Source organism: Haemorhous mexicanus, chromosome 15, assembly GCF_027477595.1.
Source record: "Haemorhous mexicanus isolate bHaeMex1 chromosome 15, bHaeMex1.pri, whole genome shotgun sequence".
NCBI lineage: Eukaryota > Metazoa > Chordata > Aves > Passeriformes > Fringillidae > Haemorhous > Haemorhous mexicanus.
The window spans coordinates 16956623-16968679 of NC_082355.1; the positions used below are offsets into that span (position 1 = coordinate 16956623).

Consider the following 12057-nt stretch of genomic DNA (forward strand, 5'->3'; position numbering starts at 1 on the left):
TTCTTGTCATTTAGCCCCAAGAGCAGCAGAAAGGGGTAACTTTCTCATTTACTCTGCTTTAAATGGTCTGTGGGATTGTCTGGTGCTGTGGCTGGGGTGTGTACACACCTAAAGCTGGGAACTGTCACCTCCAGGTACATGGAAAAGAACAGGGGTGGGGTATCTGAGAGATACCTTCTGATCTCCTGGTCCAGGAGAGCCCAGAAGCCCTTACCTGCTATCCCCACACTGTGGCATGAGCCCATGGGTCAGCATCACCCTTCCCTTCTCCAGGAGTGCAGTCACACAAACACCTGTGTGCTCCTTCCTTTGTCACCAATACCTTGGTTTCCCCACCCATGCTATTATCCCAAAACTGTCTTACAGCTCCCAGACAGACAGATCAAAGTGAAAACCCATAAAAAGGGTGAAGCTTGTGACTGAGTATTTCAAAACAGTGTTTTCACACTTCCTTTTTCCCAGGTTACCTTTGGCAGACTCCAGCCATCTGGTGTCTGCTTTTGGATAAGGACTGTGCTCCAAAATCCAATGGCCTCAAGGGAGAGAACAGAATAGAATGGAATCATTAAGGCTGGAAAAGACCTCTGAGAACATCAAGTCCAACCTGTGATTGATCCTCACCTTGTCACCCAGCCCAGAGCACTGAGTGCCACATCCAGTCCTTATGGAGAAGGAAGTGGGGGGCACTTGGAGCAGCCATAGAAGAGATGCCAGTGCTGATTCTGGGGGCTTTTACAAAATGCCAACTTCCCAGTGGCAGAACCACAGAAGCTGGAAGGACCCATGGGACACAACAGGCTCATCTCCCCTTCCCCAGCTGCCACTTCAGGCTTTCTGCACATATATTATGTCAGCTCCACTGCTGACAGAGAGGGTAGTGTTAGAAAAAAACAGTTTTATTTAAATGACTGAAACCCTGGGGCCCAGCTGCAGCAGTGTCCGTGACAGGTATTTTTACAGTCTGTGATCACATGGATGTATCTCACTGTGCTGCTGTTGTTCTCACAAACCCCTTGCCTGGGCCTGTCCTGGGAGGAAAGGGCCCTCCTGCTGCTGGGTGGGGTGGGAGGCTGGCAGAGCACTGGGAGAGCAGGGTGGGAGAGGAGGAAGGCAAGGACAGGCAGGTGGAGGGGAACTAAAGGTGAAATCAGTTGTGGAGAAATTCGATGGGGCGAGGCAAAGGAGGGAATACACCTGTCTAGACATGAGTCATGCAGTGATCCTGCTGGGGCTGGGGATAGGGCTGGACACCCCAAATCTCTGACTGTCCTCTCCCTGGCACAGCCACTGAGCTGCTACAGCCCTGGAGCAGCATCCCCCAGGCCGAGGCTGTGCCCGCGGGCCGACAGCTGCCGCAGCAGCCCCGCGCCCGCCTCGCTGTGCACCTGCACCTTCTGGGACAGGATCATCTCAAACAGGGTGCTCATCTCCGACAGGAAGGTGCTGGCCAGCCTCGTCCCACTGCCACCAGGGTCAGCCCCAGCACCTTTGCCAAAGGTCTCAAAGGTCCTCGGTTTCTCCTGCCTTGCAGCTTCCTCATCCTCGGGGGAGTGCGGCGAGTCGGGGCAGAAGACGTTGTCCTTGTAGCTGCTGGTGAGGGGCAGGGACAGCCGGGCCACCCACGCTGGGTCTGCAGCTGTCAGCCTCTTGAGGGCCAGCTCTGGGGAGGGACAGCACAGCAGAGAAAAGGGGGGGGGAATAAATTAATAAAAATATTGATAAATGAAAATATCTAAAATCAGCTGAGAGACGTGATTGAGAACAGATCACCGGTGACACCATGCAAACCAGCAGCTTAAAAAAGCCAAACAAAATAGAACTGGTTTGAAACTATTGGGGGTTTTGTTTTGTTTTTAATATAATAGCCATTAGAATCACTGTGCATTCTCATTTTTTGCAGTCTCAATTGGCACTTCACTAAATTGTTAGCAAAGCCTGAGAGACTGAGGGTTTAGGACTGGCTGAAGGGGAGCAGACAATGAAAAGCTTTCCAGGGGGAAGTGTTGGACACAAAGATAGTGGACTTCCCTTCAGGGTCACTCCAGGGTGGGAATTTACTACTAAGGAGGCAGATTGAGACCGAAAAGAAATGGGTTACTGTGAAAACAATAACACCAGAATGAAATTCTGGATTATAAAATGCACAGCTGGATGGTTGGAGACTGGGACCGAACAATTGAGCTCTAAAGTAGTTGTTCCTCGATTGGAAACAGCTGAGGAGCAGGGGGAGCCTGGGCTGGGGGCTGGGGCAGGCTCGTTAGTGCAGCAGTAATTTGATTGTGGCCCACAATGGGCAACTGGAATCACACGGAGGACTCAGGGTATTCCCTGCTGGCAGGGAGGCACAGCCAGGGTGGATTGTTACTGGGTCTGATTAGGGGAATTACACACAAATCTGATTATCCATCTGTGGGAGAGGGAGCTGAAATGACACCAGCAGGGAAAACTCTGGAGATGAAACCAGGAGTGATCCAGACTGACACAATGGAGACCCCAAGAGTTGGGGGTTGCTGCTCCTAAGGAAGTAAGTGCTCTCCAGGGATCTGACTGTAACCTGTCATTATTTTGAGGACATACGTGCCAGCAGAGGAAATCTTTATGCTTAAAATAGTGTTGGCAAGAGAAGAAGTGATTATAGATGTCCATGAATAAACATCTCCTGGAAAATAAAGGAAGGACCCCATAGCAGGGAGAGCCTGGAATAGCTTCCTTGTCAGACAGCAGGAAGGGGAACAGGGATTCTTGTTTTTTGAGGTAGCTGGTAAACAAGAGTCCGTGCTGTGGTGCACAGAGGCTGCATTCCATTCCAGCGCCTCATTGTTCCTTCCCAAAGCACATCCCAGAACCTCAGGGGAGTTCAGAGCAACCAGCCAGTTTAGGAAAGGTGTTGGGAGCAGCAAAACCTCACTGGTAACAAAACCCAGCAGTCCCAGGGTGGCAAGGGCTGGTGTCACTGTAGTAATAATTGTGTGGCTCTGACTAAAAAGTGGCATCTTAAAGGAGGGTCCCCATTCCAATGCTCTTATCCTGCTAATTCCAGAGGGTGGTCAATACCCTGCCACAGCTGGGACCTGAGATCTGCAGTCAGTGACTGAGTCAAGGCTCCTTCCTCAGCCAGCCAAGTAATTGCTCCTTTTTCTCCACAAAACAACTGCCCTGGCATGGCCTGGGGGAGAGAGCTGGGACTCCAGCCCGGTAAGAAGAGAAGGGCAGGTACATCCCTTAGATTTTTGTTTCAGCTGGAGCCCCAAAATTCTTTTGTGTTGCTTCACATCCAGGGTTTCTTTCTGCAATCTCAGTATTTGAGCTGCAGTGACTGTTCCTTGAGACATTACCCAAGTGTGCTGCAGGTTTTGCTGTAAAATATGCAGTTTTCTCCTCCCAGTCTGCAAGAAGCCACCTCATTCCCTTAATATTTGGCTGCCTCAGCTCTGGAGCAGGGCACAACTGGTCTTCTCTCTCAGGGAGAGCTGGGCTGACGGTCCCATGGCCATGAAAACCTCATAATTAGGTATGTTTAATTTGACCAATAACTTTTTACTGCCTTGTTTTAATGGTGTTTGGGGAGCAGGGGTTGTTTTTATCATCCATAAAGTTCTATCTCTCATCTGCTGCTGGGAGTGCTGTGCTGGGCTGCTGGGGGATCAGAGCTAACAGACGGTGCTGTGAGTTCATCCCACAACATCAACAATCCCAGAGCTGCCCGGGATTTTTTGCAGTCCCCCCGCTGGGAACAGCACAAAGGCCCAGCCAGCCTCAGCCAGCTGTTAGGATGCTCCTGAGCACCAGCAGTGCTTCCTTCCTCCCTCTAAGGATGCAAGTCCACGGCTCTGTTTGTGTCTGGGAGAGGAGGAAGGAGCCCGGCAGCTCTGGCGGCTGCGCTCAGCCGCCTGTGCGGGCAGCTCTGGGCTCCTGGGGAAGGTTTGGCAGCTCTGGGGTCCCCAGGAAGGTTTGCAGGTCTGGAACAGATCAGCCTCTGGGCACGGCCAGCAGGAATCCACACAGCCTCAGCATTCCCTGCTGGCATGGAGCACACTGCCCAAGGAAGTGGTGGAATCATCATCCCGGGAATGGGGATGTGGCACTGGGGACACGGGTCACTGGTGGACATGGCAGTGCTGGGGAACAATGGTCTGGGAGGGCTTTTCCAGCCCTAATGACCCTATGGAGTTCCAGGACTTTGGGCAAAAGGATTTTTTTCCTGTCAGATCCAAGGATCACGGGAGATGATGCCTCATGGATCAGCCTCACCATAGCTCTGCTTTTCTATCCTTGTGTGGGCAGGACTGGATCCAGAGCTGCTGGGCAGCTCCCCCAGTCCCTTTTCTGGGATCAGGGCATGTCAGTGCATCTGGGATGGAGCTGGGCTCCTCTTTGCTCCCTGCTCTTGGCTGCAGGACCTCAGAATCCAAGGAAACTTTTAGGTCACAGCCTTTGTTTGCTCCTTACTGGAACAAAAGAGCAGGAAGGCAAAGGGGGAGAAGCAGCAGGTTCTGTCCCAAAGGAAGAGCACCAAAAATGCCCAGCTCTGGAATTCAAACCACCCCAGCAGCAAAGCTCAATGAGTTTCTCTCCTGTGGAGGAGCACAGAGGCTCCACAATGAAATTTCTGCTACAGGACATGAGTCAGCCCAACTCTTTCAAATTGAAATGCCAAGAGAGGAGATTTTTAGAACAAATCAATAAAAGGAACATGTAGAAAATGTCAGGCCCAGATGGTATTCACCCCGGAGTGCCAGAGGAACTCAGTTATGAAATTGCCTGGTTTATTAGCTGCTGTTCATTAACTACTGCTTCAAATGAATGCGGGATCAGAGGGAGGGGAGGTGGAAATGGTGACAGAGGGTTTTAAGCATGTGAAGGTGAACCCAGCCCAGGCAGATTCAGAGAAATCCTTCTGTGCAAGGCTCAGCAGAGAGAGCCATGGAGCTGCTGCTCCCAGAGGAACCACCTGACATTGTCACATGGGGAATTATGTTCTGGAAATTTGAAAGGGCTGCATGGAGAGTCCTGGATGACTTTGGACAAGGCAGGAGTGCCAGGACAAGGGAATGGCTTCCCACAGCCAGAGGGCAGGGATGGATGGGATTTTGGGAAGGAATTGTTCCCTGGCAGGGTGGGCAGGCCCTGGCACAGGGTGCCCGGAGCAGCTGTGGCTGCCCCTGGATCCCTGGCAGTGCCCAAGGCCTGATTGGACATTGGGGCTGGGAGCAGCCTGGGACAGTGGGAGGTGTTCCTGCCATGGCAGGGTGTGGAATGGGATGGCTTTAGGGTCCCTTTCAACCCAAACCATTCCAGAATTCAATTCTGTGAAGGCAGAGGTCACCTGAGCTGATGGAGCAGCACCAGCCAGGCTTGCAGGGGACCTGAGCTGGGCCTGAATTTACAGCCAGGTTCCATAGGGACTAATATGTGTTAAAAGCTGGGAAGTGAGGGTAGGAATAATTAATCTTCCTCACCAAGGGAGGTCATTAGCAGAGTCCCAGAGTATCTGCTCAACACAGTGATAAATGATATGGCAAGGGGACAATGTTGGTGTTGACTCCACTAAAACACCAAAAGCAGGGGGTTGCTGAAGGACCTGATAATGCTGACTGCCATGAGTAAAATGTGGCTGGTGAATTTTTGTGTCACCAACTGTCAGATAATTGTCACAAGGGAACAACAACCTGTCATGTGTTGATGGCTCTCCCTCCATGCAGGGGAGGGACTTGGGAGCCACAACAAACAGGGCTCAGCGTGGAGCTTGGGCAGGACAGGAATGAGGGACACACCAGAAAACCTTCTTGTACCCCCAGTGGATCCTAAACACTGTGCACAATTCTGGTCACACTTCTCAAAAAAGATAAAATTAGCAGCAAGTTGATCACAGGAGATGAAGAGGAAGGAGGACCCAGTGGGGCTCTGAGGGTAGATAACATCTTGAGGGGTTTAACAAGGACACGTGTCCACCTTTCTCGCTCCGCACAGACCAGGAGACCACGAAGGGAGGGCTCAGGCCAGCGTGGGAAGCGTTCACCAGCTGCAATGTGAAACTGGCCCTCACCCCTCAGCAATGACAGAGGCCAAGCTCACACATCACTAAACCCTAAACCTCAGCAGACACGTCCATGGGAGGGAAGAGCAGCCACAAACACATGGAAAGATCCAATGTGAAGCTCAGCAAGTCCCTTGGCCTGCTACCAAAAGCCTGGGATAGTCCAGTCGTGCTGCCCCAAGCACTGCCCCTGCCAGAGCCACTCTGGGAGGTGCGATGTGCCCTGGCTGCTGCAGGCCAGCAGGACCTCCTGGATGGGGTCAGTGTGGGTTACCTGAGGAGATCCCACTGCTGGAGCCCCCCCCCAGCCCCAGTCTGCCCCAGCAGCGAGGTCACCTCACCAGCCTGTGGCTCCAGGAGGGTCTCCAGCTCCTCTCCCACGAGCTGCTGCACGGAGAGCTCAAAGGCGCTGTCGCAGTCGCGGTCCCCGGCCTCGCTCTCGCTCTCGCCGTGCCCGCTGTCCTTGGTGCTCAGGCAGTCCGTGTCCAGCCCCGTGTCCAGCCCTGCAGCCCTGCCAGGGGGCACAACACCCAGGTCACTTCAGCACAAATGGATCCTTGGAAGGGTCTCTATGTCCCCAAAAAAATGTCCCAGAGAGGGGCTCTGGGCACCCTCCCCTTGCATCACTCACAGAACCAAAGGCATTTTGAGTGCCCGTCAATTAATGAGGTTTGGGGAGTTGCTCCACATTTCTTGCCAGAAAGGGTTTTTACCCTTCTGCAGCAAGATCAGAGAACCACAGAAGGGTTGGAAGTGACCTTAAAGCCCATCTCATTCCACCCCCTGCCATGGGTAGGGACACCCTCCATAATCTCAGGTTGCTGCAAGTCCCACCCAACCTGGTCTGGAACATTTTCAGGCATCTAGGGGCATATGCTGAGCAAACAGGGACCTGCTGGCAGCTCCTCTCCATTAATTCAGAGGAGCCTTCCCCTGCAGGACCAAGTGAGGAGCATCCCAGATACCCTGGAGCTGCTCTCCCTTCCTCTCCATCTTCTGCAGCTGCAGGTGAGAAAGGTGGAAAAGCTGTGTCTGCCCATGGCCTGGCCAGGTGGGGACAGGGGGTTGTGGCAAGGCAGTGACAAAGATTCAGCATCCTCAGGAGTGTGCACCCAGAGCACACAGCATAATTTAATGGGAACACCATGAAGTTTGGGGATATCTTTGGCACACAGCTGGGATATCTCAGTGCCTCCAGCCATGCTGCAGTTTCTCACTCATCTGCCCCCTGGCACAGGGTCAGGTGTCCCAAAATCATGCTGACAGGCACTAAGAAAGTGTCCAGAGGCATGAGAACACTCATCCCTGTGCTGCTGCCTCCAGAGCTGGGCCTCTCTGTGCTCCTGAGCACCCAGAACCATCGGAGTTCTTGGCAAGGGATGGTTCATGGCCATGGAAGAGCTCAGGTGAGTATGGAGGGACCTGCCAAAGGTACCCCAGGAAGGAGGCAAAGAGCAGCTGGATACTGCTGGGAGCCAGGACCAGAGGAGCACAACTTGCCCCTGAAGGGAGAACCTCCAAACTCAGGAGATGAGGCTTTTCCCTGTGTGTCTCTGCCCTCGGACATTTGGTCTGGTGGGGCTGGGGCAGGGGAAGGGGGCGTGGGGAAGGGAAGTGCTGGGAGCCAGCCTTACCTGCTGCCGTTCTTGGCCGTGTACTTGTTTCCCCTGTAGTTTGTTTTGGGCTGGAACTGGCCCTGGTGCAGCAGGGAGAGCAGCTGGGAGATTTGCTGCAAGGCAGGAAAAGCCTGTTGAGCCCCGGGCTGGCCACTCAAGCTGCTTCCTGCCAGGACGTCCCCCCGAGCCCCTCGGCCTTTTTATAGCGTTTCCTCCTTCCGCAGATGGCTCAGCATCCCCACACCGAGGGAAAAACAAGCGCTGGGCAGCCCACCTGGGCCTGAGCTTCCCCTGCAGCCCTCCTGCTGCTCCCTGTCCCTGGGATTGTCCCCTTCCCCCTGTGACAGACCCGCTCCCGCCTGTCCTGCCGGGTGACCCTGCTGGGTGGAGGGGTGTTCCTCCTGCCCAGGCCTGGGGAAGAGACCAAGCAAAGACCCTCAGCCTGCACATTCCCACCACGCCAGGGTGGGCACGGCCCAGGCAAGGAAGGGCTGGGGGTGCCCTCACTGAGGGAACGCCCGGAGCAGCTCCTACCTGCACTGGGGGCGACTCCATGGCGAACTCCCCGGTCGGGCTCTGCTCCGCCAGGGCCACGAGCGACAGCCGGACCAGGCTCCTGAGGATCTGCTGGTGGGGCTGGGGCTGCCCGGGTGCCCCCGCACCCACGGGCTGCTCGGCTGGCACTCGGGGCTCTCCCATGGGTGGCTTCACCAAGCTCTTGCCGTGCAGCGGTGCCTCCGGGGGGCCCGCGGCCTCCCTCACGGCGTGTTTGGCTCTGTGGGGCGGGCAGGGCCGGCGCTGCAGGACGGGCAGCTCCAAGGTGCCCTGCTGCTCCTCCGAGCCTTTTTGTGTCCTCTGATTCCTCAGGGTCCTGTAGAGAGTGGGGGTGAGGTGGAGGGGAGCCTGAAGGGACCCCCCGGCCGCAGGGGTGGCTGTGCCGGGCTGCTCCTCCTGGCAGGCCCGGGGGGGCTCGGGCTCCCGGGGGCGGCCCCGGAGCAGCGGCACTAGGTGGATGTCGGCCTTCTGGATCTGCCTGTGCGGCTTCTTGAGCTGCTGCTGCCTGCGGGCGTCCTCTGCCTCCCGGCAGTTGTAGGCCATGCCGTCCTTCTTGTCCTTCTTGCGCAGGGACAGGGTCAGCGCCAGCAGCAGCACGCAGCCGCCCAGGAGAGCGGCCAGGCAGATGAGCAGCAGCACGGAGAGACTGGGCCAGCCGGGATCCCGCGCTGACATCTTGGAGAAGGCCCCGTGCCTCCGGAACAGCAAGCGGAGCCGGGCCAGGGTGTGCAGGGGGGTGTCCCCCTGGTCACTCACGCGGACCAGCAGCTCCCGCTGGCTGCCGGCCAGGCTGCTGGCATTGCTGGCGTTGAGGGACACCTGCCCCAGGAGGGGGTCCAGGATGAAGAGCCCGGCATCATCCCCACCTGCCACGTCATACCGGAGAGCCCCATTGGTGCCAGAGTCCACATCCCTGGCCACGATGGTGAAGAGGAAGGGGTTAGCAGGGCATGACGCGAGTGTGGAATTGGTCACTGCTGCAGCCCCCGAGGTGCTCCCATTCCCAGGGACCACCCAGCAGCACCCAGTGTCCACATTGACCAGGACAGAGAGCGTGGCCACCCCTCCCACCAGCGCTGGTGTGGTGATGATGGGTGCATTGTCGTTCTGGTCGAGCACAGCCAGCCTGATGGAGATGCTGGATGCCAGCTTGGGATGCCCTCCATCCTCTGCTGTCACCAGGAACTCCAGGCTCCTCACCTGCTCATAATCAAAAGCTTGGAGGGCAAAAACATCTCCAGTGATGGGGTCGACTGAGACCAGCCCCAAAGCAGAGGGGTCCAGGATCCTGTAGGTGACTTTCCCATTGGAGCCCAGGTCGGGATCAGTGGCACGGACAGTGAGCAGGAATGCAGGTGCTTCACCATTCTCAGCAACAGCAGCCTCGTAGGCGGCCTTCTCGAAGGCTGGGGCGTTGTCATTGACGTCGCTGATGCAGATGGTGAGGTGCTTCAGCACGGCCAGGGACAGGTCCCCCATGTCCCGCACCACCAGCGTCAGGTTGTACTCGGCACGCCGCTCGCGGTCCAGCGAGGCGTTGGTCAGCAGCGCGAAGCTGTGGCTGTTGGTCCTCTTCAGCCTGAAGTGCTCGTAGCCCTGGCTGAGGGAGCAGAGCACTTGCCCATTGTTTCCGGAGTCGGGGTCGCTGGCTGTCACCAGGGCCACAAAGCTGTCCTTGGGGAGGGCCTCTGACAGCACGGGCTCCCGCGTGGCCCAGGTGACGTGGACGTCGGGAGCGTTGTCGTTGACATCCAGGACCTTGACCAGGACCTTGCAATGCGCCGGGATGGGGTTGGCGCCCAGGTCCCGCGCCTGCACATCCAGCTCGTAGGCGTGGGTCTCCTCGTAGTCCAGAGGGAGCCTCAGGAGGATGCTGCCCGTGCGGGCGTCGATGCTGAAGGTGCTCAGCACCTCGGGGGGCGCGTGCCTGCTCAGGCTGTACTCGATCTCCCCGTTGGGACCCTGGTCGGGGTCAGTGGCCGTGACCGTCACGAGGAGGGTGCCGGGCTGGGCGTCCTCCTGAACCTCCACGGTTAAGGAGCTCTCTGCAAACACAGGGCTGTTGTCATTGGAGTCGAGGACAATGACTTTAATCAAAGCAGTACCTGATTTTGGTGGCTCCCCGTGATCAGTGGCTGTCAGCACAAGGTCAAAGGAGGAGTGCAGCTCCCGGTCCACCTCCTTAACCACAACGAGCTCCGCGTGCCTCGTCCCATCGGAGCTGGAGACGACCTCCAGAGCAAAGTGCTCGCTGGGGGAGAGGGCATAGGAGCAGCGGGCGTTGGGGCCAGCGTCAGCGTCCAGGGCTCGATCCAGAGGGATCCGTGTCCGCAGGGATGCGCTCTCTGAGATCTCCAGCTCCAGCTCGGGCGTGGGGAACCGCGGCGTGTTGTCGTTGACATCCATCACCTGAACCTCCACGTGGATCAGGGCCGGGTTCTGGGTGGCCAGCACGTCGAAGGACACCCAGCAGGGATCACTGTGGCGGCACAGCTGCTCCCTGTCCACCCGCCCGGCCGTGCTGAGCACCCCATCCCCGCTGCCCACGTGCAGCGGGAACCTCCCGGGGGTCTCCATCAGCTGGAAGGTCTCGGCCGCCTCGCCGCTCTCGCCGCCCTCGAAGTGCTCAGCCAGGCTCCCTATGACAGTTCCCGGGGGCACCTCCTCCAGCACCCGGTACTGCACCGTGAACGTGGCCACCTCCTGGGCATCGGCGCTCAGGAACAGGTACCACCACCACAGCGCCGGCAGCCGCAGCGCCGAGCGGCTCAGCCCCAGCACGCTGCTGGCAGAGCCCCCGCGGCCCCGCCGCGCTGCCATGGGCTGTCCCGCCGGCCACCGCATCCCCGGGGAGTCCTCAGGGCCACCGCAGGGCCTCGGCATCCTCTCCCATCTCCGACGGCCGTGGGCTCCAGACATAGCTTGGAAAGGAGGGGAAACCACAAGCAGGGCTGGTGGCTGTTCCCCGCGCTGCCATCACCGGGGCTCCCCGGGCCGGGACAGCCCGGAGCGGAGGGACCGTCCCCGGAGCAGCCACCGGCCGGCTGGCCGGGCTGGGGATGGAGCGGCAGACATCCTATGGAAACCCCACCTACAGGAAAAGGGAGGACCGGGCTGGTACAATGCCGGGGCGGGGTGGGGGCTCGTGGGGCGGCACGGGCCCGGCTGCGAGAGGGTGTGGAAGTGCCCTCCGATCCCTGGGGGGATCCCTGGGAGCCTGGGAGGGACCGTCACCTCTGTCACCTGCAGAGCACACTGCCCAGAAGGTGGGATTCCTGCAGGCTCTGACCCGCCACAAACCTCTCGTGCTTCAGGAAGAGGTGATGGACTCCTGCATTGGCCCAAAGCCTTGTTCTCCACACTTCTACGTCTCAGACTTTGACATATCCTCATTTTGCCTAAATTCAAGTGCAATCGCTGCTCCTTGCTCTGCCTTTGGAGGGCAATGAGCCCAAGTCACCTTTCCCAGTACAAAGGTGATGATGTCACCAGTTCCAGCTGGACACACCAAAATGAGCTGATGAATCAGCAGGAGCGTGGCCACACCAAACACAGCCAGGAGGGCACGAGGGAAGGAGGGAGGCGCTGGCAGACACAGCCTGTGTCCGTTCAGGCCTCTCCTCATCCCTGCATCCGGCTGTCCTGGCTGCTCCCTCTCTTGGCACGTGCTCCAGCCCAGCTTGGCCCAGCACTGATTTCCCTGGCGTCACTCCTGCACCATCAAATCCCTTCTTGGCCTTATTTCAGCACCTCACCCCAAGCCCCCACCTTCAGGCTGCCCAGCTGTTGCACCAGTATCACCACAGCTGGCCAGCTGTGCACACACAGGTAGCACAGCCTGAAGGTGTT

At 57.5% G+C, this 12057-nt stretch overlaps 1 protein-coding gene across 1 annotated transcript; it reads right to left on the bottom strand.

Moving 5' to 3' along the window:
- Window positions 1-875: 875 nt before the first annotated feature.
- Window positions 876-11267, bottom strand: PCDH12 (protocadherin 12). The gene is made up of 4 exons (XM_059860523.1): window positions 8188-11267; window positions 7672-7766; window positions 6379-6548; window positions 876-1660 (listed from the first exon to the last, which is right to left on the bottom strand). The coding sequence occupies exons 1-4, from the start codon at window positions 11125-11127 to the stop codon at window positions 1296-1298; spliced, it is 3570 nt and encodes a 1189-aa protein (XP_059716506.1). The 5' UTR covers window positions 11128-11267; the 3' UTR covers window positions 876-1295.
- Between the last annotated feature and the right edge of the window lie 790 nt (window positions 11268-12057).

Coding starts and splice junctions, on each gene's coding strand:
- PCDH12 (XM_059860523.1), bottom strand. CDS start 11,127: ATGTCTGGAGCCCACGGCCGTCGGAGATGGGAGAGGATGCCGAGGCCC. Junction 6,549..7,671: donor ACGGCCAAGAACGGCAGCAG/GTAAGGCTGGCT, acceptor GCCCCCTGGCAG/GGCTGCAGGGCTGGACACGG. Junction 1,661..6,378: donor CCTCCTGGAGCCACAGGCTG/GTGAGGTGACCT, acceptor GTCCCTCCCCAG/AGCTGGCCCTCAAGAGGCTG.